Source organism: Pristiophorus japonicus, chromosome 7 (assembly GCF_044704955.1).
Source record: "Pristiophorus japonicus isolate sPriJap1 chromosome 7, sPriJap1.hap1, whole genome shotgun sequence".
NCBI classification, from domain to species: domain Eukaryota; kingdom Metazoa; phylum Chordata; class Chondrichthyes; family Pristiophoridae; genus Pristiophorus; species Pristiophorus japonicus.
The window spans coordinates 92,492,913-92,517,752 of NC_091983.1; the positions used below are offsets into that span (position 1 = coordinate 92,492,913).

General features: G+C 45.1%; 1 protein-coding gene across 1 annotated transcript in view; it reads left to right on the forward strand.

Moving 5' to 3' along the window:
* The window catches only part of LOC139266809 (sterile alpha motif domain-containing protein 12-like), a 112,196-nt gene that overhangs the window by 56,497 nt on the left and 30,859 nt on the right, over nucleotides 1–24,840 (forward strand). Inside the window, exon 3 of the mRNA XM_070884413.1 lies at nucleotides 19,576–19,716. Coding sequence (XP_070740514.1) covers nucleotides 19,576–19,716 — 141 coding nt within the window. The remainder of the gene's footprint in view (nucleotides 1–19,575; nucleotides 19,717–24,840) is intronic.

Here is a 24,840-nt window from a genome sequence, read left to right on the forward strand (position 1 = left end):
CATTCGGATCGTTTCGGCCGGAGTCCCACTCCGCATGGTCGACCTGGAGCCTCTTCCATCGTCGTGAAGAGGTCGTCGGCTTCGGGTGGTGGGTACTGCGCCTGTACCTCTGCTCGGTTGATCTTTACCTCCTCATGGTTGTGATGAGCGGCCTGTGCCTCAGTGATCTGCAAATGGATCTGCACTTCGATGCCTGGTTCAGCTGAAGGTGGGGGGGTTGCTCCGCCTTTGAAAAGCGGAGACCTCGTTCGCCAGAGAAGGTACGCAGAGGTCTTTCCAGTTCCATTGAATCTTCCCCATCCACCTTCTACCAAGCAGCGTTGGTCCATCAGCTGAAACAATCCACAGTGGTAAATCATGCACTGCTCCCTCATGGGATACTCTTATGTCCGCGCCACCAATAACTGGTATCAGTTCCTTGGTGTAGGTGCGCAGCTTTGCCTGAATCGGGATCTGCTTGGGTCACTGTGCTTTGTCATCCCACAGCCTCTCGAAAGCCTCCTGGCTCATAACTGATTGATTTGCCCCCGTGCCGAATTCCATGGAGACTGGAGTGCCGTTAAGTTCAACTTTTAACATTATCGGAGGGCTTTTGGTGGTGAAGGTGTGTATCCCATATACTTCCTCTTCATCCTCGGGTTCAGTTGCCTCTCCTGCTCATTCATCGTGATCCTCGCTGCATCGGTCGTCCTCTCCTGACTCTGCTACGTGGTGAGTCAGAGATCGTTTGCACATTCGCTGGAGCTACCCTATTGTTCCACAGCCCTTGGACAAATAGCGTTAGAATCGACATTGATGAGCTCTATGGCTACCCCCGCAGTGCCAACATGGTGCAAATGGATACACATTCACGCTCATGGCGGACTTTGTCACTCTAGGCCTAGGTCTGGCCTCTGCAATCGGGTGGGCCCTGCCATGTGCCGTTCTGCCTGCTGCAAACATTATTTTGTGCACGGTGCTTGCTGGTGAGCTTCGATACTGTGAAGATATCTGTTTCGTGTTATCGCTCATGGATATGAAGGCTTTGGCTATTATGATGGCCTTGCTCAGATCTAGGGATTCGGCAGACAGCAGTTTGCAATGGATGACCTCGTGACCAATTCCAAGCACGAAAAAGTCCCATAATAGTTCCCCCAAGGATCCTGCAAAGCCACACTGCCCCACAAGGCGACTTTGGTCAGCGACAAACCACACGACGTTCTGCCCCTCAGAGCGACTGTGCGTGTAAAAGCGGTACCTGGCCATCAGGATGCTCTCCTTTGGCTTGAGGTGTTCCTTAGCCAGCATACACAGCTCTGCGTAAGATCTGTTAGTTTGACCGGTGCCAGCAAAGTTTTGAGGAGGCCATATACCCATGACCCACATACGGTGAGGAGAATCGCCCTGCGCTTGATCTCTGTTTCAGCCGTGTCCAGTTCATTGGCCACAAAGTACTGGTCGAGGCGCACAACAAAGGCTTCCCAATCATCACCCTCAACAAATCTCTCAAGAATACCAACGGCAGCCATTACCAAGTGAAAGTTCGTGATCCGTTACTCGTCACCAATTTGTTATGTTCAGAATAAATCCACAGAACTATATCGCAAGCTCAAACTGTTGTGACCTTGGTCTCTTTATTCAGACTCCAGTGTGGTGAATCACCTTTTATACCCGCTTGCCCCAGGGTGCACAGGTGACCCTTGGGTCTCCCACAGGTGTGCCTCCTAGTGGCAAGTCTTGCACTTTGATAAGGTTTACATGCATACATAACAGTTTTGGTTTCCATATTTTCAAAAGGATATACTTGCTTCGGAGTCAGTTCAGAGGAGATTCACTAGGTTGATTCCGGGGATGTGGGGGTTGACTTCTGAGGAAAGGTCGAGTAGGTTGATCCTCTACGCATTTGAATTTAGAAGAATGAGAGGTGATCTTATCGAATCGTATAAGATTATGAGGGGGCTTGAAAGGTGGATGCAGAGAGGATGTTTCTACTGATGGGGGAGACTGGAACTAGAGGGCATGATCTTAGAATAAGGGCCGCCCATTTAAAACAGAGATGAGGAGGAATTTGTTCTGAGGGTTGTAAATCTGTGGAATTCACTGCCTCAGAGAGCTGTGGAAGCTGGGACATTGAATAAATTTAAGACAGAAATACACAGTTTCTTAAATGATAAGGGCTTATGGGGAGCGAGCGAGGAAGTGGATTTGAGTCCATGATCAGATCAGCCATGAATTTAAAAGAATTTAAGGAGCTAGGAGCTAAATTAAAAAGTAGGACCTCAAAAGTAGTAATCTCGGGATTGCTACCAGTGCCACGTGCTAGTCAGAGTAGGAATCGCAGGATAGCGCAGATGAATACATGGCTTGAGCAGTGGTGCAGCAGGGAGGGATTCAAATTCTTGGGGCATTGGAACCGGTTCTGGGGGAGGTGGGACCAGTACAAACCGGACGGTCTGCACCTGGGCAGGTCCGGAACCAATGTCCTAGGGGGAGTGTTTGCTAGTGCTGTTGGGGAGGAGTTAAACTAATATTGCAGGGGGATGGGAACCTATACAGGGAGACAGAGGGAGACAAAAAGGAGGCAAAAGCAAAAGACAGAAAGGAGATGAGGAAAAGTGGAGGGCAGAGAAACCCAAGGCAAAGAACAAAAAGGGCCACTGTACAGCAAAATTCTAAAAGGACAAAGGGTGTTAAAAAAGCAAGCCTGAAGGCTTTGTGTCTTAATGCAAGGAGTATCCGCAATAAGGTGGATGAATTAATTGTGCAAATAGATGTTAACAAATATGATGTGATTGGGATTACGGAGACGTGGCTCCAGGATGATCAGGGCTGGGAACTCAACATCCAGGGGTATTCAACATTCAGGAAGGATAGAATAAAAGGAAAAGGAGGTGGGGTAGCATTGCTGGTTAAAGAGGAGATTAATGCAATAGTTAGGAAAGACATTAGCTTGGATGATGTGGAATCTATATGGGTAGAGCTGCAGAACACTAAAGGGCAAAAATCGTTAGTGGGAGTTGTGTACAGACCTCCAAACAGTAGTAGTGATGTTGGGGAGGGCATCAAACAGGAAATTAGGAGTGCATGCAATAAAGGTGCAGCAGTTATAATGGGTGACTTTAATATGCACATAGATTGGGCTAGCCAAACTGGAAGCAATACGGTGGAGGAGGATTTCCTGGAATGCATAAGGGATGGTTTTCTAGACCAATATGTCGAGGAACCAACTAGGGGGGAGGCCATCTTAGACTGGGTGTTGTGTAATGAGAGAGGATTATTTAGCAATCTCATTGTGCGAGGCCCCTTGGGGAAGAGTGACCATAATATGGTGGAATTCTGCATTAGCATGGAGAATGAAACAGTTAATTCAGAGACCATGGTCCAGAACTTAAAGAAGGCTAACTTTGAAGGTATGAGGCATGAATTGGCTAAGATAGATTGGCTAATGATACTTAAGGGGTTGACTGTGGATGGGCAATGGCAGACATTTAGAGAACGCATGGATGAATTACAACAATTGTACATTCCTGTCTGGCGTAAAAATAAAAAAGGGAAGGTGGCTCAACCGTGGCTATCTAGGGAAATCAGGGATAGTATTAAAGCCAAGGAAGTGGCATACAAATTGGCCAGAAATAGCAGCGAACCTGGGGACTGGGAGAAATTTAGAACTCAGCAGAGGAGGACAAAGGGTTTGATTAGGGTAGGGAAAATGGAGTACGAGAAGAAGCTTGCAGGGAACATTAAGGCGGATTGCAAAAGTTTCTATAGGTATGTAAAGAGAAAGAGGTTAGTAAAGACAAACGTAGGTCCCCTGCAGTCAGAATCAGGGGAAGTCATAACGGGGAACAAAGAAATGGCAGACCAATTGAACAAGTACTTTGGTTCAGTATTCACTAAGGAGGACACAAACAACCTTCCGGATATAAAAGTGGTCAGAGGGTCTATTAAGGAGGAGGAACTGAGGGAAATCTTTATTAGTCGGGAAATTGTGTTGGGGAAATTGATGGGATTGAAGGCCGATAAATCCCCAGGGCCTGATGGACTGCATCCCAGAGTACTTAAGGAGGTGGCCTTGGAAATAGCGGATGCATTGACAGTCATTTTCCAACATTCCATTGACTCTGGATCAGTTCCTATCGAGTGGAGGGTAGCCAATGTAACCCCACTTTTTAAAAAAGGAGGGAGAGAGAAAGCAGGGAATTATAGACCGGTCAGCCTGACCTCAGTAGTGGGTAAAATGATGGAATCAATTATTAAGGATGTCATAGCAGCGCATTTGGAAAATGGTGACATGATAGGTCCAAGTCAGCATGGATTTGTAAAAGGGAGATCATGCTTGACAAATCTTCTGGAATTTTTTGAGGATGTTTCCAATAAAGTGGACAAAGGAGTACCAGTTGATGTGGTATATTTGGACTTTCAGAAGGCTTTCGACAAGGTCCCACACAGGAGATTAATGTGCAAAGTTAAAGCACATGGGATTGGGGGTAGTGTGCTGACGTGGATTGAGAACTGGTTGTCAGACGGGAAGCAAAGAGTAGGAGTAAATGGGTACTTTTCGGAATGGCAGGCAGTGACTAGTGGGGTACCGCAGGGTTCTGTGCTGGGGCCCCAGCTGTTTACATTGTACATTAATGATTTAGACGAGGGGATTAAATGTAGTATCTCCAAATTTGCGGATGACACTAAGTTGGGTGGCAGTGTGAGCTGCGAGGAGGATGCTATGAGGCTACAGAGTGACTTGGATAGGTTAGGTGAGTGGGCAAATGCGTGGCAGATGAAGTATAATGTGGATAAATGTGAGGTTATCCACTTTGGTGGTAAAAACAGAGAGACAGACTATTATCTGAATGGTGACAGATTAGGAAAAGGGAAGGTGCAACGAGACCTGGGTGTCATGGTACATCAGTCATTGAAGGTTGGCATGCAGGTACAGCAGGCGGTTAAGAAAGCAAATGGCATGTTGGCCTTCATAGCGAGGGGATTTGAGTACAGGGGCAGGGAGGTGTTGCTACAGTTGTACAGGGCCTTGGTGAGGCCACACCTGGAGTATTGTGTACAGTTTTGGTCTCCTAACTTGAGGAAGGACATACTTGCTGTTGAGGGAGTGCAGCGAAGATTCACCAGACTGATTCCCGGGATGGTGGGACTGACCTATCAAGAAAGACTGAATCAACTGGGCTTGTATTCACTGGAGTTCAGAAGAGTGAGAGGGGACCTCATAGAAACGTTTAAAATTCTGACGGGTTTGGACAGGTTGGATGCAGGAAGAATGTTCCCAATGTTGGGGAAGTCCAGAACCAGGGGTCACAGTCTAAGGATAAGGGGTAAGCCATTTAAGATCGAGATAAGGTGAAACTTCTTCACCCAGAGAGTGGTGAACCTGTGGAATTCTCTACCACAGGAAGTAGTTGAGGCCAATTCACTAAATATATTCAAAAGGGAGTTAGATGAAGTCCTTACTACTCGGGGGATCAAGGGGTATGGTGTGAAAGCAGGAAGTGGGTACTGAAGTTTCATGTTCAGCCATGAACTCGTTGAATGGCGGTGCAGGCTAGAAGGGCTGAATGGCCTGCTCCTGCACCTATTTTCTATGTTTCTATGTTTCTATTGAATGGTGGAGCAGGCTCGAGGGGCTGTATGGCCTACTCCTGTTCCTATTTCTTATATTCTCCCCAGAATCCAGGGACTTTTGGTAAATTACAACCAACGCATCCACTATCCCTGCTGCTACTTCTCAAGACCCTAGGATGCAAGCCATCAGGTCCAGGGGATTTATCTGCCTTTAGTCCCATTATCTTGCTGAGTACCACCTCCTTAGTGATTGTGATTGTGTTAAGTTCCTCCTCCCCTCCCTCCCATAGCCCCTTGACTATCCACTGTTGGGATATTGTTAGTATCCTCTACCATGAAGACTGATACAAAATATTTGTTCAGAGTTTCTGCCATCTCCATGTTCCCCGTTACCCAGTCTTGTCCACTAAGGGACCAACATTTATTTCAGCCACTTTTTTCCTTTATGAACCTAAAGAATCTCTTGCTATCTATTTTCATATTTTGTGCTAGTTTACTTTTCATAGTCTATCTTCCCTTTCTTAATTTTTTTAATCATTCTTTGGGAAGCTTTTAAAAGCCAGCAATCTTCTGTCCTCCCACTAGTTTTGGCCACTTTGTATTCCCTTGTTTTTAATTGGATACCGTCCTTTATTTCTTTAGTTAGCCATGGATGGCTATCATTTCTTTTACACCCTTTTCTCCTCACTGGAATATATTTTTCTTGAGTTCTGACATATCTCCTTAAATGTACACCACTGTTCATCAACTGTCCTACACTTTAATCTATTTTCCCAGTCCACTTTGGCCAACTCTGCCCTCATACCTTCATAGTCTCCTCCTTTATTTAAGCTTGGTATACTGGTTTGAGATCCAACTTTCTCACCCACCATCTGAATTTAAAATTCAACCATGCTGTGATCACTCATTCCAGGGGGATCCTTTTTATGAGGAGATTGTTTATTAATCCTGTCTCATTACACAGGACCAGATCCAAGATAACCTGCCCCTTGGTTGGTTCCATTACATACTGCTCAAGGAACCTGTCCCTTATGCACTATGAACAGTTGTTCATGTCAGGTGAAAACCCTGATGTTTACAAGCCTTGGCAATTGTAAATTAGCAGCTAGAGAAAAGAAAGACTGACTTGCATTTATATAGCGCCTTTCACGACCACCGACGTCTCAAAGCACTTTACAGCCAATGAAGTACTTTTGGAGTGTCAGTCATTGGCAGTCCCTCAAAATCGAAGAAGATTTGCTTCTGCTCTAAAAGTGAGTTCGTTGGTGACTGAACAGTCCAATATGGCAATTACAGCTCTGTCACAGGTAGGACAGACAGTGGTTGAAGGAAAGGGTGGGTGGGATCGGTTTGCTGCATGCTCCTTCCACTGCCTGTGCTTGGTTTCTGCATGCTCTCGGCGATGAAACTTGAGGTACTTGGTGTCCTCCCCGATGTACTTTCTCCACTTAGAGCGGTCTTTGGCCAGGGACTCCCAGGTGGTGGGGATGTTGCATTTTATCAAGGAGGCTTTGAGGGTGTCCTTGAAACGTTTCCTCTGCTCACCTTGGGCTCGCTTGCCATGTAGGAGTTCCGAGTGGAGCGCTTGCTGTGGGTGTCTTGTGTCAGGCATGCGAACAACGGAACTGGTTAAGTGTGGTTAGTGCTTCGATGCTGGGGATGTTGACCTGATCAAGGACGCTAGCATTGGTGCGTCTGTCCTCCCAGGGCATTTGCAGAATTTTACGGAGACATCGTTGGTGGTATTTCTCCAGCGATTTGAGATGTCTACTGTATATGATCCACGTCTCTGAGCCATATAGGAGGGCGGGTATCACTATAGCCCTGTAGCCCATGAGCTTGGTGGCAGATTTGACTATCTGATATTCGAACCCTTTTTTTCCTCAGGCGGCTGAAGGCTGCGCTAGTGCACTGGAGGCGGTGTCTCCCCTTGCTGATAATAGTCTCCCGAGGTATGGAAAGTGGTCTACGTTGTCCAGGGCAGTGCCTTGGATCTTGATGCCTGTTGCAACAGTGGTCACTGTTGTAATGTGGGAAATGCAGCAACCAATTTGCACACAAACAAGCTCCCACAAACAGCAATGTGATAATGACCAGATAATCCATTTTTTTTGTCATGTTGATTGAGTGATAAATATATTGGCCAGGACACTCCTGCTCTTTTTCGAACTAGTGCCATGGATCTTTTACATACACTTGAGAGAGCAAATGGGACCTTGGTTTAAACATCTCATCTGAAAGACGGCATCTCCGACAGTGCAATACTCCCTCAGCCCTACACTAGAGTATCAGCCTAGATTTTTGTGCTCCTACAACCTTCTGACTCTGAGTCGAGTGCTACCCGCACTATCTGACAAAGATCAGAATTGGGAAAAATGAGTCCGAGTAAGTAAAACGGGGCAGAATTTGCAATGAGAATGATGGCGAACTCATCATCATACTACCTTTTTAAATGGCTGGTGGAAACCGACACAGGCCTTGATTCCACAATGCAAGAGGATACTCGTCAACAACAAAAAAAATCTTCACCTTGTGCTTTATTATGTCTTGGAATTTATAAAAATGCTTTTTTTTTCAATTAGGAAGGTACCCTGTATAAAGTTGTAAAATCTGAGTGTCTCATTTGGGATGACATCCAGAGAAAGTGTGGAATATTAGCACAAATTGATTGTGTGTATGCCTATCATCTAATAACTTGCAGTGAATGTTATTAAATGTGTGTACTATATGTTGATTTAACTGAATTTCACCCTAATTCTCTTAAGTGCCATTAAACTACTGGAACCTGCCACCTCTTTTCCTTGGATTTATTTCTTCTCTTGTTTTTATTTCCTTTTATTCTTTGAGAAAGCTTCAAAGATCAATTCTCTAAATATAAAGCTTCAAAGATCAATCCTCCAAATGCATGTTGCTTCTGTTTGCTGATTGGAGCACCAGCCCACGTGATCCCAGGTACATGCTGTCCCCCTGGGATGTGTGGGTCATTACGCTGCCTTCTACTATGCAGTGTCTGCCAGCAAAGGAGGGTTCCCATTAGGTAAGTGTGCATTCTGTCCGTAGGTACTCCGCCGACCACAAAATGTAGACCAATAAATAGGGTTAATAGGATTTAGTTTAAATGTGACAGAAAAGCGTTACAAACAGGTATGATGAAAAAAGTTACTACAGCAATAACCTGCATTTATATTTCATGTTTAACTTAGCAAAACATCACAAGCTGCTTCCTGAGTGTTGTCAATCAAAATTTGACACTGAGCCACAGAAGGAGATAGCTAGATGTAAGTTTTAAGAAGCATCTTGAAGGATGGAGAGGTTTCGGGAGGAAATTCCAGAGCTTGGGCCCAAGGCAGCTGAATGGTGGAGTGATTAAAATCAGGGCTAGAAACAGAAATTTACAGCGCAGAAGGAGGCCATTTCAGTTCATGTCCATGCCGGTCGACAAAGAGTCACACGGCTCTTGGTCAGCAGCCCTAACTGTTACATATAAACCGATGAACAATGATGGAAAGGCAAAGAGCACCCAGTCCGCCTCACACAACTGCGACACCCCTTATACTGAAACATTCTCACACCACCCCTACCGGAGCCATGTGATCTCCTGGGAGAGACAAAAACAAGATTAAAAAGCCAGGCCAATTTAGGGAAAAAAAATCTGGGAAAATTCCTCTCCGACCCATCCAGGCGATCGAAACTAGTCCAGGAGATCACTATATCTGCGCCGTCCAACAAAAAGTCATCCAGTCTAATCCCAATTACCAGCTCTAGGTCCGTAACCCTGCAGGTTACAGCACTTTAAGTACCCATCCAACCATCTCTTAAAAGTGGTCAGGGTTTCTGCATCCACCACTCTTCCAGGCACCGAGTTCCAGATCCCCACAATCCTCTGCGTAAAGAAGCCCCCCCCCCCACCAAATCCCCTCTAAACCTTCCACCAACCACCTTAAAACTATGCTCCTACGTAATAGACCCCTCCACCAATGGAAATAGGCCCTTACTATCCACTATGTCCAGGCCTCTCAATATTTTGTACACCTCAATGAGGTCTCCTCTCAACCTCCTCTGTTCCAATGAGAACAAACCCAACCTATCCAATCTGTCCTCATAACTAAGATTCTCCATTCCAGGCAGCATCCGAGTAAATCTCCTCTGCACCCTCTCTAGTGCAATCACGTCCTTCCTATAATACGGCGACCAGAACCTGCAGCCCATGACTTTCCTCTTCATTATGAACCCCAGCTGTGGCCTAACCAAAGTATTATACAATTTAAGCATAACCTCCCTGCTCTTATATTCTATGCCTCGGCCAATAAAGGCAAGCATCCCGTATACCTTCTTCACCACCTTATCCACCTGGCCTGCTATTTTCAGGAATTTGTGGACAAGCACTCCAAGGTCCTTTTGTTCACCTACACTATTAAGTGGCCTACCGCTTAATGTGTATACCCTTTCCTTATTAGCCCTGCAATGTGCATCACCTCACACTTCTCTGAATTAAATTCCATTTGCCACTGCTCTGCGCACCTGACCAGTAGATTGATATCCTCGTGCAGCCCATGACTTTCCTCTTCATTATTAACCACACAGCTAATTTTCGCGTCATCTGCAAACTTGGGAAAATTTTAAACGACAGCAAAGAATGACTAAGAAAGCAATAAAGAAAGGAAAGATAGATTACGAAAGTAAACTTGCGCAAAACATAAAAACAGATAGTAAAAGCTTTTACCGATATATAAAACGGAAAAGAGTGACTAAAGTAAATGTTGGTCCCTTAGAAGATGAGAATGGGGATTTAATAATGGGAAATGTGGAAATGGCTGAGACCTTAAACAATTATTTTGCTTCGGTCTTCACAGTGGAAGACACAAAAACCATGCCAAAAATTGCTGGTCACGGGAATGTGGGAAGGGAGAACTTTGATATAATCACTATCACTAGGGGGGTAGTGCTGGACAGGCTAATGGGACTCAAGGTAGACAAGTCCCCTGGTCCTGATGAAATGCATCCTAGGGTATTAAAAGAGATGGCGGAAGTTATAGCAGATGCATTCGTTATAATCTACCAAAACTCTCTGGACTCTGGGGAGGTACCAGTGGATTGGAAAGCAGCTAATGTAACGCCTCTGTTTAAAAAAAGGGGGCAGTCAAAAGGCAGGTAACTATAGGCCGGTTAGTTTAACATCTGTAGTGGGGAAAATGCTTGAAGTTTATCATTAAGGAAGAAATAGCGGGACATCTAGATAGAAATAATGCAATCAAGCAGACGCAACATGGATTCATGAAGGAGAAATCATGTTTAACTAATTTACTGGAATTCTTTGAGGATATAACGAGCATGGTGGATAGAGGTGTACCGATGGATGTGGTGTATTTAGATGTCCAAAAGGCATTCGATAAGGTGCCACACAAAAGGTTACTGCAGAAGATAAAGGTATGCGGAGTCAGAGGAAATGTATTAGCATGGATAGAGAATTGGCTAGCTAACAGAAAGCAGAGAGTCAGGATAAATGGGTCCTTTTCGGGTTGAAAATCGGTAGTTAGTGGTGTGCCACAGGGATCGGTGCTGGGACCACAATTGTTTACAATACACATAGATGACCTGGAAGAGGGGACAGAGTATAGTCTAACAAAATTTGCAGATGACACAAAGATTAGTGGGAAAGCGGGTCGTGTAGAGGACACAGAGAGGCTGCAAAGAGATTTAGATAGGTTAAGCGAATGGGCTAAGATTTGGCAGATGGAATACAATGTGAGGTCATCCACCTTGGAAAAAAAAACAGTAAAAGGGAATATTATTTGAATGGGGAGAAATTACAACATGCTGTGGTGCAGAGGGACCTGGGGGTCCTTGTGCATGAATCCCAAAAAGTTAGTTTGCAGGTGCAGCAGGTAATCAGGAAGGCGAATGGAATGTTGGCCTTCATTGCGAGAGGGATGGAGTACAAAAGCAGGGAGGTCCTGCTGCAACTGTATAGGGTATTGGTGAGGCCGCACCTGGAGTACTGCGTGCAGTTTTGGTCACCTTACTTAAGGAAGGATATACTAGCCTTGGAGGGGGTACAGAGACGATTCACTAGGCTGATTTCGGAGATGAGGGGGTTACCTTATGATAATAGATTGAGTAGACTGGGTCTTTACTCGGAGTTCAGAAGGATGAGGGGAGATCTTATAAAAACATTTAAAATAATAAAAGGGATAGACAAGATAGAGGCAGAGAGGTTGTTTCCACTGGTCAGGGAGACTAGAACTAGGGGGCACAGCCTCAAAATACGGGGGAGCCAATTTAAAACCAAGTTGAGAAGGAATTTCTTCTCCCAGGGGGTTGTGAATCTGTGGAATTCTCTGCCCAAGGAAGCAGTTGAGGCTAGCTCATTGAATGTATTCAAGTCACAGATAGATAGATTTTTAACCAATAAGGGAATTAAGGGTTACGGGGAGTGGGCGGGTAAGTGGAGCTGAGTCCACGGCCAGATCAGCCATGATCTTGTTGAATGGCGGAGCAGGCTCGAGGGGCTAGATGGCCTACTCCTGTTCCTAATTCTTATGTTCTTAATTATACTCCCTATATTCAAATCTAGATCATTGATGTATACCACAAAAAGCAAGGGACCCAGTACTGAGCCCTGCGGAACCCCACTGGAAACATCCTTCCAGTCACCAAAATAGCCATCAACCATTACCCTTTGCTTCCCACCTCGAAGCCAATTTTGGATCCAACTAGCCACTTTGCCCTGGATCCCATGGCCTTTAACCTTCATAACCAGACTACCATGTGGGATCTTATCAAAATCTTTGCTAAAGTCCACATACACTACATCGTATGCACTACTCTCATCGACCCTCTTGGTTACCGCCTCAAAAAATTCAATCAGGTTAGTTAAACACGATCTTCCCTTAACAAATCCGTGCTGATTGTCCCTAATTAATCCTTGCCTTTCCAAATGTAGAATTATCCTCTCAGGACTTTTTCCAATAATTTTCCCACCACTGAGGTTAGGCTGACAGGCCTGTAATTACTCAGCCTATCCTTTTCTCCCTTCTTAAACATAAGCAGTCCTCCAATCCTCCGGCACCATGCCCAAATCCAAAGAGGACTGGAAAATGATGCTCCAGGCCTCTGCTATTTCCTCTTTTACTTCGCTCAACAGCCTGGGATGCATTTCATCCGGGCCTGGGGACTTATCTACTTTCAAAGCTGCTAAACCCCTTAATACTTCCTGTCTTACTGTATTTATTTCATCCAGAATATCACACTCCTCCTTGATAGCAGTATCTGCATTGCCCCTTTCCTTTGTGAAAACAGATGTAAAGTATTCGTTAAGAACCTTACCAACATCTTTCGCCTCCACACAAAGATTACCCTCATGGTCTCTAATAGGCCTACCCTTTCTTTAGTTACCCTCTTACTCTTAATGGGCTAGAACTTCCACTATTTTTGCATGCTTAATGCCCATTTAACAGCCATTTTACCGCTGAAATGATGTATAACGCCCAGATAGCGCCCATTTAGCCACAAAATGGAAACTGACGGGCATTGTTCAGAAACTTATCACCGAGCGTTACTTTCCCCATGTACTTATCACCGGGAAAAAATAATACCGCCCGCCCACTTTTTTTGGGCGGAATCATCAGAATGGGTGAAATCAATGCCCATAATATCGCCCAGCATTAATTTCCGCACTGATTTAACGACGAGATTCAATAATACCGCCCGCCCACTTTTTTATTGTCGTAAAGAGCATATTTACCGAAACTAGCGGCCATGAGATCGCCCAGCATCACTTTCACCACCTCACTCATATATCGCCCACAATATCGTTCGCCCAAAAAAACGCACAGAAAAAGTGGAACTAACCAGAACTAATCACAACGTTATGGACGCCATGTTCTACATCACATGTCGCATCCTTTAAAAGGCTGTTGTGCTTCAATCTCGATGGAGTTCAGATGTACTCTGGAAGTCGTTGGAGTTGATGTGAACATCTCTAAAAACATTTTGACCAAACTGGAATTTTAATAGGTGTCTTCGTCAGGACAATCATTGCTTGTGACCAATCGGTGGAAATCAGAGAGCTATTGCAATGGGGCCTGTCCTTTCTTACCCTCTCTTGATGACCAATTGCATGCAGCAGACTCGAGATCGCCAAAGGTACGCTCCACAGCATTATGTGCCCAAAGTAAGACGTGCCAGACTGATGAGGTGGACCAGACGTTACACCCCCTGCAAGTACAGGGAGAAACAGTCTTATCTCGACTTGCCCAACACTACATGCCTTCGGAGACTGCGCTTCCACAAAGAGGTTATCACTGAGGTATGGCAGCTGATAAGGGGAGATCTGCTGCAGCCTGCCAGCACCATCAGTACTGCACCGTCGAGGTCAAAGTCACCGCGACACTGTCATTCTATGCCTCGGGTTCTTTTCAGGCCACAGCTGGCGACATTTGCGGATTTTCTCAGCATGCCATGCATTGTTGAATTAGACAGGTCACTGAAGCCCTGTACGCATGCAGGAGGGACTTGATCAGCTTCCCTATGACCAGGGAGGCACAGAGTGAGAGGGCTCTAGCATTCTCCAGAATTGCAAACTTCCCCAAGGTGCAGGGAGCAATAGACTGTACGCACATCGCGATGCAGGCACCTTTTCAGGATGCTGAGGTTTTCAGGAATCGCAAGGGATTCCACTCCCTGAATGTCCAATTGGCTGTCGACCACCAGCAAATTATACTGGCAGTGAATGCTCAATTTCCGGGCAGCATCCATGATGCTCACATCCTGGTGAGAGCACTGTATCTGACTTGTTTAACAATCAGCCACAAGGTCAATGCTGGATGCTTGGTGACAAAGGATATGGCCTCGCCACCTGGCTGATGACTTCCCCTGCGTGACACCCACACTGAAGTCGAGAGACGATAGAACGAGAGCCACAGAACCACTCGCAATATCATGGCGAAAACCATTGGAGTGCTGAAGCAGTGCTTTAGATGCTGGACCACTCAGGAGGCGAGCTCCAATACCACCCTGAGCAGGTAGCTCAATTCGTGGTGGCATGCTCCATGCTGCACAACTTGGCTATCAGGAAGGGACAAGAATTGCCTGATGAGTCTGACAGTCCACCTCACTAGAGAGAGGAAGAGGAGGACGAGGAGGCGGATGCTGACATCGACCGGGACAATCAGGCTGAAGCTGAAGCCATGCCCCCGCCCCCCTGTAGACCGCATGAAAGGACCCGTGGTGGCATGATAGCTGCAAGAGCCTTATGTCAGGAGCTCATCAATGATCGCATTGCCTGAAAGAATGTTGGTGTTATTTACAAGACTGACACACTGCTGGGTGTGCAGGTCATTCATCAATGGTGGGCATCACCTTGGTGACAGTTAAAGTTTAAGTTGATTGAAGTTAATTGTCATTATACCCTTTGATCTTAAGGAATCACCAGCATGTAACGGTGCAGCTATCTGAGCCAATGCGCAACAAGATTTTGTTAAATAAAAAACATTTAAACCGAACATTTGCCTGAAATCATCAGTATTTGTGTAAAAACCAACCCTTCCACGCCTCCTCCCCCGCTTCTCCTCCCCACCTCTACCCCTTCCCCTTCTCATCTTGACTTCAAGCCGCCTGGCCGAGGAGCTCCTCAGGCTATGCTTCATTGGGGAGGGTGCGGGGGATGACGGCCGAAACGCTGCTTGGACGGATACTGGGGAGGACGGTCCTGAGGTGGGAACATGCTCCGAGCCAGAAGCAGGATGTTGCTGCTGGCTCTCGTGTGGTTGGCAATGGGGGTGCGGCACCTTGGGGTGCAGTGCCACGCTCTGGGACCACTGAGTGCCCTCTGCCACCAGTATTCTTGGCTACCAGCTCCAGGGCCTCCGCCATCCCTTCCATGTTATATCTTTGTTGGACAAAAACTCGATGCCAACTATGTTTTTGGTGCTTAGTAGGCTTTTTGCTGCTGGTGAATCTCCCTCTTGCCTCCCACAACAGCCAAACAAGCACACACCACAGCCATACACGCCTTCAGTCCCTCTGAGCTCTCTCTCTCTCTGTCTCCTCTTCTGCGCACGTCATGATGACCTTTGACCTCCTGAATTGCAGGAATCTAGCATTGCCATGCCGTTGCAAAGGACGGCGACACTTTACGGCAGAAGATCAGTGAGATTTAACGCTACCGCCCATTTCATATCACTCGTGGTAACGCCCATTTTCAAAAATGGAGTCTAGGTGCTTTGAGAATGGGCGAGAAGCCGGCGATCTGAAAACCCTTTTATATCACCCACGCCGGAAATAACGCCCATTTTTGGGCGATAAGCGCAAAAGTGGAAAATCTAGCCCAATATATTTATAGAACGTCTTAGGGTTTTCCTTAATTTTATTAGCCAAGAATTTCTCGTGCTTTCTCTTTGCATTCCTAATATCCTTTTTAATTTTGCCTCTTAACTTTCTATATTCCTCTAAAGATTCTATAGCATTTAGCCGTTGGTATATGACACAAGCGTCCCTTTTTTTCTTTATCCTTCCCTGCAAGTCCCTCGACATCCAGGGGGCTCTAGAATTATTATTCCCAACATTTTTCTTTAAGGGCACCTGTTTGGCCTGAGCCTTCCGGATCTCCTCCTTGAATGCCTCCCACTGTTCCGACACTGATTTACCCACAAGTAGTTGTTTCCAGTCCACTATGGCCAAATCACGGCTTAACTTAGCAAAATTAGCTTTTCCTCAATTCGGAACTTTTATTCCAGGCCTATCCTTGTCCTTATCCATAACCAACTTGAATCTGACTGAATTATGTTTCACTGGCACCCAAGTGCTGTCCCACTAATACCCCTTCAACCTGCCCAGCTTCATTCCCCAAACAAAATCCAAGACCCCCCCTCTCGTGTTGGGCTTACTACATACTGACTAAAAAAGTTCTCTTGAATGCATTTCAAGAATTCCGCACCCTCTATACCCTCCATGTTATATTTGTCCCAATCAATATTTGGATATTACTACCCTATTGTTTTTGGACTTCACAGCAATTTGCCTACATATTTGCTCCTTTATCTCCTACCCACTGTTTGTGGGTCTATAATACACACCCAGGAGTGTAATCGCCCCTTTTGTATTTTTTCAATTCGACCCATTTGGCCATAGTGGACTGGAAACAGCTACTTGTGGGTAAATCAGTGTCAGAACAGTGGGAGGCATTCGAGGAGGAGATACGGAAGGCTCAGGCCAAACATGTGCCCTTAAAGAAAAAGGTTGGGAATAATAATTGGATGCCCAAGGTGCCAGAATTGGAGGGGCATAAGAGATCTCGAAGGCTTGTCGGGTTAGATGAGGTTAAAGTGATAGGGAGGGGCGAGGCCATGGAGGAATTGGCGTTGCCAGACCAGAAGCCAATGTAGGTCAGCAAGCACAGGGGTGATGGGTTAACAGGACTTGTTGTGAGTTAAGATACAGGCAGCGGAGCTTTGGATGAGCACAAGTTTATGTAGGGTGGAAGCTAGGAGGCTGGCCAGGAGAGCATTGGAAGTAAGTGTTGCATTTATAGAAAGTGCACACTATATGCAAGAATTTAATATTACTAGAGGATCATCCATGGTATTTCTCATAGTGAGTCAGGATAAGTTGTTTAATGCTATGTAATAAAATGTTATCGGGGCACTGATTTATGGTGATTTAAAAAAAAAATCACAATTTGACTTCAAAGTGTATTGTAGGAGTACGAGTGATAATTTCAAGCTCAAAATCTTTGTGCATGTTTGTATGTAAACTGAAAATAAGTTACCTTGAACACTACTAAAATTAGTATAGAGATACAATTCATTTTATCTCTTCCTTTTTTGAAGCTCAGGACAGAGGGGAAGGCAGTGAGGAAATGTTGCAGGAAAATAGGAGCTAGATTTTAGGAACTACATGTAGTGGTAATGGGGAACTGGAGTAGTGTTGACGATGGTTTGAATGCCTAGAAGCGCAAGATTTGGAACATGGAATGGGTGGGTTAGTGACTGGGAGAACTGAGATTAGGTTGGCAGGATATAGGAAGATTGGTAGGGGCAGTTGAGTTTTGGAGGGCTGGAAAAGAGGTATTGGGATCTGTTAGAAGTGGTGGTGGGATATGGCAGAATTTGGACAGGCCCTTGGTGTGGGAGAGGGTATGCTGTGTGTGGCAGTGGTGAAAGGATGGACTTGGGGGCGGTGGGGGTGCATACTGGGAATCAAGATTATTAAGTGGGAATACTGAAGGGTTGTGATGCTGTTGACAAATACATGGTGATGGGGATTTCTTCAGGGGTGGGTTGGCCATGAAGGATGGGAGCAAAAAGTGAGTAAAGAAATGAATGTGAATTGGGTACTGGGAGGAGGGGCGGCAGCTAGGATGGGTGGTGGGAGTGATGAATATTTTCCCAGGTTAAGAAATCTACCCTCACAGTCCTGACAGGCTCCTCACTCTGCATAACCATCACCCTCCCCCAAGCTGGTGTTGAGAACTAGACATGGTTCAGAATCTGGTTGTGCAAAGAAGAATACAGATGCAGCAAAGAGTTTCTTCATCCTGGTTTCCAAGCAGTGACTGAGGAAACCAGTATTTAAAATAAGTACTGTTAAGTATGTATTTGAAATAATGCAGGTTCCTCCACTGCTAAAGAAAACTTTTCCACAAATCCCCAGCACTGATGTCATTGGCCACCTCTCCTACCACTATTGCCTCTTTCATGACTGATCGCTTCCCTCGTCCCATCTGCAACTTAATCCTTTAGAGGTGCATGTCAGTGCTCAGGGTTTTGTTCTGCTGAGGGAAGGATGGGGTGAGGAGGGTGGGGGATGGAGGTGGGAGAGTGGTCCAGTTGCAGCAGTGGAGGAGGGTAGCTAGTCACATGGGTGGAGGGGACAGCAGTTGAGTATTTATTTTAAATAACAGTGCATGGCTAAACGTTCAGTTAAGCTCAGTGACTCAAGTCTCGGTTTACTTTAAGACCACAATGGCAAGTTATTAAAGGGACACACCTGTATCTTATCAGAATAATGTATTCTGCATTACATCGCTGCCCTTTATAACACAGCATATTATCCAATTCAGCATGAGCAACATCACAGGAGATGCATTAGTAAATGTGTGTGTGTGTGTGTGTGTGTGTGTGTGTAATTCCATCTCTATATAAGTGCTTAGAGTTTGGGTTAAAGAGAACTGACTGGTTTAGGGCTGTTATACAGCTGGAGATGATATAATTTATGCAAGGTTACTGCAAGCAAAAGCTCTTAAAGGGCATTTATCCATGATTAACACTCTTGTCTGGCCTATTCTGGTGTATGTGGACGATAAACTACATTCAGACGAAGGCCATGCGGAAGGTAAGTAATTTAACTTGATATGTTTTGCTGTCCTGAATCACAACTGGGGCTGACACTGACACTAATAGCAATTATAGACCCTCATAAACTGTTTTCTGTCTGAGTAATGTATCTTCTTGACACTGCAGAATTTAACTTGTTATTCAGCTTTCAGCTTGTAACTGAATGATCTATGTAATCAGAGTTCTTTAAAACGGAAAGGCCCAAAGTTCATTACTTGCTTTGTTGAAATTGCATCATCATTCTCTGAAATGGTTCAGAATAAAGATTGTGTAATTTCTTTGCAAATTGAAAATGAAGTTTGCACTTTTTGTTTATCAGCAAGTTTGTTGCTAAAGATTCTTTTCCAGCTAAGTTTTTGACCACACAAATAAGAATCCTGGTTAAAGCATATATTAAAATGTATATTTGCTAAGTATTGGCTGCAATGTTTTTTAGCTTATAGGTAAGTTTCTTAAAACAAAAAATTACAATTAATGAGAGCTCCTGAAAAATTATGCAGATGTTTCTGACACTGATTTCAGTTTATAAACTTTCTAATTCTATCACAATATCTGCAGGGTAGTGATTAAGCTGTTAGCAAAATTAGTTTCCTATATGTTAATGCAAGGACACTTCACAAATTGTCATCATAAATAGATAAACCATCTAAATGAGTAATTGCTTATTTATGAAGTTTCTTATCAACAGGACGTGCTTTGTTGAGGCTTACTGCTGGAAAGTTGGAACAAATGGGAATTATCCAGGAGAGCCATCGTCAATCGTTGCTTCAGGAAATACTGCAACTGCGTATACAAGATGATGTGGAAAGTCTTACTGCCATCTTTGCAGGTATAAATAAAGCAGGATTTCAAGCGCAAATAATTTTCCTTTATTGCAATAAATTAAAGCACCACCAACAAACAATTTGCGGATTTAGGAATGAGGTTAAATTAACATGTCTTGCTGATGCTTTGAATCAAACCAGTGTGAAAATTTAAAAAAACAATATTATCAAAAGATTTTTGACTGAGTGATGCACTTGATATTACTCCTTACAGAAACAGTCAGTTTTGCTACTATAAATATTTTCAATATTTCCATTTTCTATATATAATATATTTTTATATACCAATACACCTCCTGTGGCATTGCTCAAAGTAAGTAGGCACATGGACTGTTTTTTTAAACAATAGGGTGTTTATACCATGTATTGCATGTCAGAATCATAGAATGGTTACAGCACAGCAGGAGACCATTTGGCCCGTCAAGCCTGCTCTGGTTCTCTGCAGGAGCACTTCAGCTAGTCCCACTTCCCCACCCTTTCCTTATAGCACTGCAACGTTTTATCCTTCAGGTACTTATCCAATTCCCTTTTGAAAGACACGATTGAGTCTGCCTCCATCATCATCATCATCATAGGTAGTCCCTCGAAATCGAGGAAGACTTCCTTCCTCTCTAAAAGTGAGTTCTCAGGTGGCTGTACATTCCAATGCAGGTGGGGCAGACAGTGGTTGAAGGAAAGGGTGGGTGGGGAGTCTGGTTTGCTGCACACTCCTTCCGTTGTGTGCGCTTGATTTCTGCATGCTCTCAGTGACGAGACACTAGGTACTCAGCGCCTTCCCAGATGCTCTTCCTCCACTTTGGCTGGTCTTGGGCCAGGGATTCCCAGGTGCCGGTGTGGATGTTGCACTTTATCAAGGAGGCTTTGAGAGTGTGCTTGAAATGTTTCCTCTGTCCACCTGGGGCTCGCTTGCCATGTAGGAGTTCCGAGTAGAGGCGTACGAAAGCATGGGCCATACACTGAACATCCATCTGACCTTGCAACACAGCACTACCCCCCCCGGTTATCAAAATCCATCGTGCGGCCTTGGACAACGTAGATGAGGTCCAACACCGTCTCCAGTGCGCCAGCGCAGCCTTTGGTCGCCTGAGGAAGAGAGTATTTGAAGACCAGGACCTCAAATCTGGCACCAAGCTTATGGTCTACAGGGCAGTAGTGACACCTGCCCTCCGATATAGAAAGATAGAAATATAGAAAATAGGTGCAGGAGTAGGCCATTCGGTCCTTCGAGCCTGCACCACCATTCAATGAGTTCATGGCTGAACATGCAACTTCAGTACCCCATTCCTGCTTTCTCGCCATACCCCTTGATCCCCCTAGTAGTAAGGACTACATCTAACTCCTTTTTGAATATATTTAGTGAATTGGCCTCAACAACTTTCTGTGGTAGAGAATTCCACAGGTTCAACACTTTCTGGGTGAAGAAGTTTCTCCTCATCTCGGTCCTAAATGGCTTACCCTTATCCTTAGACTGTGACCCCTGGTTCTGGACTTCCCCAACATTGGGAACATTCTTCCTGCATATAACCTGTCTAAAACCGTCAGAATTTTAAAAGTTTCTATGAGATCCCCTCTCATTCTGCTGAACTCCAGTGAATACAAGCCCAGTTGATCCAGTCTTTCTTGATATGTCAGTCCCGCCATCCCGGGAATCAGTCTGGTGAACCTTCGCTGCACTCCCTCAATAGCAAGAATGTCCTTCCTCAAGTTAGGAGACCAAAACTGTACACAATACTCCAGGTGTGGCCTCACCAAGGCCCTGTACAACTGTAGTAACACCTCCCTGCCCCTGTACTCAAATCCCCTCGCTATGAAGGCCAGCATGCCATTTGCTTTCTTAACCGCCTGCTGTACCTGCATGCCAACCTTCAATGACTGATGTACCATGACACCCAGGTCTCGTTGCACCTCCCCTTTTCCTAATCTGTCACCATTCAGATAATAGTCTGTCTCTCTGTTTTTACCACCAAAGTGGATAACCTCACATTTATCCACATTATACTTCATCTGCCATGCATTTGCCCACTCACCTAACCTATCCAAGTCACTCTGCAGCCTCATAGCATCCTCCTCGCAGTTCACACTGCCACCCAACTTAGTGTCATCCGCAAATTTGGAGATACTACATTTAATCCCCTTGTCTAAATCATTAATGTACAAAGTAAACAGCTGGGGCTCCAGCACAGAACCTTGCAGTACCCTACTAGTCACTGCCTGCCATTTTGAAAAGTACCCATTTACTCCTACTCTTTGCTTCCGGTCTGCCAACCAGTTCTCAATTCAATGTCAGCACACTACCCCCAATCCCATGTGCTTTAACTTTGCACATTAGTCTCTTGTGTGGGACCTTTTCAAAAGCCTTCTGAAAGTCCAAATACACCACATCAACTGGTTCTCCCTTGTCCACTTTACTGGAAACATCCTCAAAAAATTCCAGAAGATTTGTCAAGCATGATTTCCCTTTCACAAATCCATGCTGACTTGGACCTATCATGTCACCTCTTTCCAAATGCACTGCTATGACATCCTTAATAATTGATTCCATCATTTTACCCACTACCGATGTCAGGCTGACCGGTCTATAATTCCCTGTTTTCTCTCTCCCTCCTTTTTTAAAAAGTGGGGTTACATTGGCTACCCTCCACTCCATAGGAACTGATCCAGAGTCTATGGAATGTTGGAAAATGACTGTCAATGCATCCGTTATTTCCAAGGCCACCTCCTTAAGTACTCTGGGATGCAGTCCATCAGGCCCTGGGGATTTATCGGCCTTCAATCCCATCAACTTCAACAACACAATTTCCTGACTAATAAGGATTTCCCTCAGTTCCTCCTCCTTACTGGACCCTCCGACCCCTTTTATATCCGGAAGGTTGTTTGTGTCCTCCTTAGTGAATACCGAACTAAAGTACTTGTTCAATTGGTCTGCCATTTCTTTGTTCCCAGTTATGACTTCCCCTGATTCTGACTGCAGTGGACCTACGTTTGTCTTTACTAACCTTTTTCTCTTTACATATCCATAGAAGCTTTTGCTGTCCATCTTAATGTTCCCTGCAAGCTTCCTCTCGTACTCTATTTTCCCTGCCCTAATCAAACCCTTTGTCCTCCTCTGCTGAGTTCTAAATTTCTCCCAGTCCCGGGTTCGCTGCTATTTCTGGCCAATTTGTATGCCACTTCCTTGGCTTTAATACTATCCCTGATTTCCCTTGATAGCCACGGTTGAGCCACCTTCCCTCTTTTATTTTTACGCCAGACAGGGATGTACAATTGTTGTAGTTCACCCATGCGGTCTCTAAATGTCTGCCATTGCCCATCCACTGTCAACCCCTTAAGTATCATTCGCCAATCTATCCTAGCCAATTCACGCCTCATACCTTCAAAGTTGTCCTTCTTTAAGTTCTGGACCATGGTCTCTGAATTAACTGTTTCATCCTAATGTAGAATTCCACCATATTAGGGGCCTCGCACAACAAGATTGCTAATTAATCCTCTCTCATTACACAACACCCAGTCTAAGATGGCCTCCCCACTAGTTGGTTCCTTGACATATTGGTCTAGAAAACCATCCCTTATGCACTCCAGGAAATCCTCCTCCACCGTATTGCTTCCAGTTTGGTTAGCCCAATCTATATGCATATTAAAGTCACCCATGATAACTGCTGTACCTTTCTTGCATGCACCCCTAATTTCATGTTTGATGCCCTCCCCAACATCACTACTACTGTTTGGAGGTCTGTACACAACTCCCACTAACATTTTCTACCCTTTGGTGTTCTGCAGCTCTACCCATATAGATTCCACATTATCCAAGCTAATGTCCTTCCTAACTATTGCATTAATCTCCTCTTTAACCAGCAGTGCTACCCCACCTCCTTTTCCTTTTATTCTATCCTTCCTGAATGTTGAATACCCTTGGATGTTGAGTTCCCAGCCCTGATCATCCTGGAGCCACGTCTCTGTAATCCCAATCACATCATATCTATTAACATCTATTTGCACAGTTAATTCATCCACCTTATTATGGATACTCCATGCATTAAGACACAAAGCCTTCAGGCTTGTTTTTTTAACACCCTTTGTCCTTTTAGAATTATGATGTAGTATGGCCCTTTTTGTTTCTTGTCTTTGTTTACTCGGCCTTCCACTATTGCTTTTTACCTTTCTACCATCTGTTTCTGACTCCATATTACTTCGCCCTGTCTCGCTGCATAGGTTCCCATCCCCCTGCCATATTAGTTTAAACATTCCCGAACTGCATTAGCAAATGTTACCCCCAGGACATCAGTTCCAGTCCTGCCCAAGTGCAGACCGTCCCTTTTGTACAGGTCCCACTTCCCCCAGAACTGGTTCCATTGTCCCAGGAATTTGAATCCCTCCCTCTTGCACCACTGCTCAAGCCACGTATTTATTCTAACTATCCTGCTCCCTCTACTCTGATTGGCACATGGCACTGGTAGCAATCCAGAGATTACTACCTTTGAGGTTCTACTTTTTAATTTAAATCCTAGCTCCCTAAATTCAGCTTGTAGGACCTCTTCCCGCTACTTACCTATATCGTTGGTACCTACATGTACCACGACAACTGGCTGTTTACCCTCCCTCTCCAGAATGCTCTGCAGCCTCTCCGAGACATCCTTGACCCTTGCACCAGGGAGGCAACATACCATCCTGGAGTCTCGGTTATGGCCACAGAAACTCCTATCTATTCCCCTTACAATAGAGTCCCCTATCACTATAGCTCTCCCACTCTTTTTTCCGCCCTTCTGTGCAGCAGAGCCACCCATGGTGCCATGAACCTGGCTGCTGATGCCTTCCCCTGGTAAGTCATCTCCCCCAACAGTATCCAAAACGGTATATCTGTTTTGGAGGGAGATGACCACAGGGGACTGCTGCACTACCTTCCTGCTCTTGCCTTGTCTCTTGATCACCCATTCACTATCTGTCCTAACCCTTACCTGCGGTGTGACCAACTCACTAAATGTGCTATCCATAACATTCTCAGCATTGCGCGTGCTCCAGAGTGAGTCCATCCGCAGCTCCAGTGCCATCATGTGGTCTGTCAGGAGCTGCAGTTGGACACATTTCCTGCACACATAGTAGTCAGGGACACTGGAAGAGTCCCTGATTTCCCA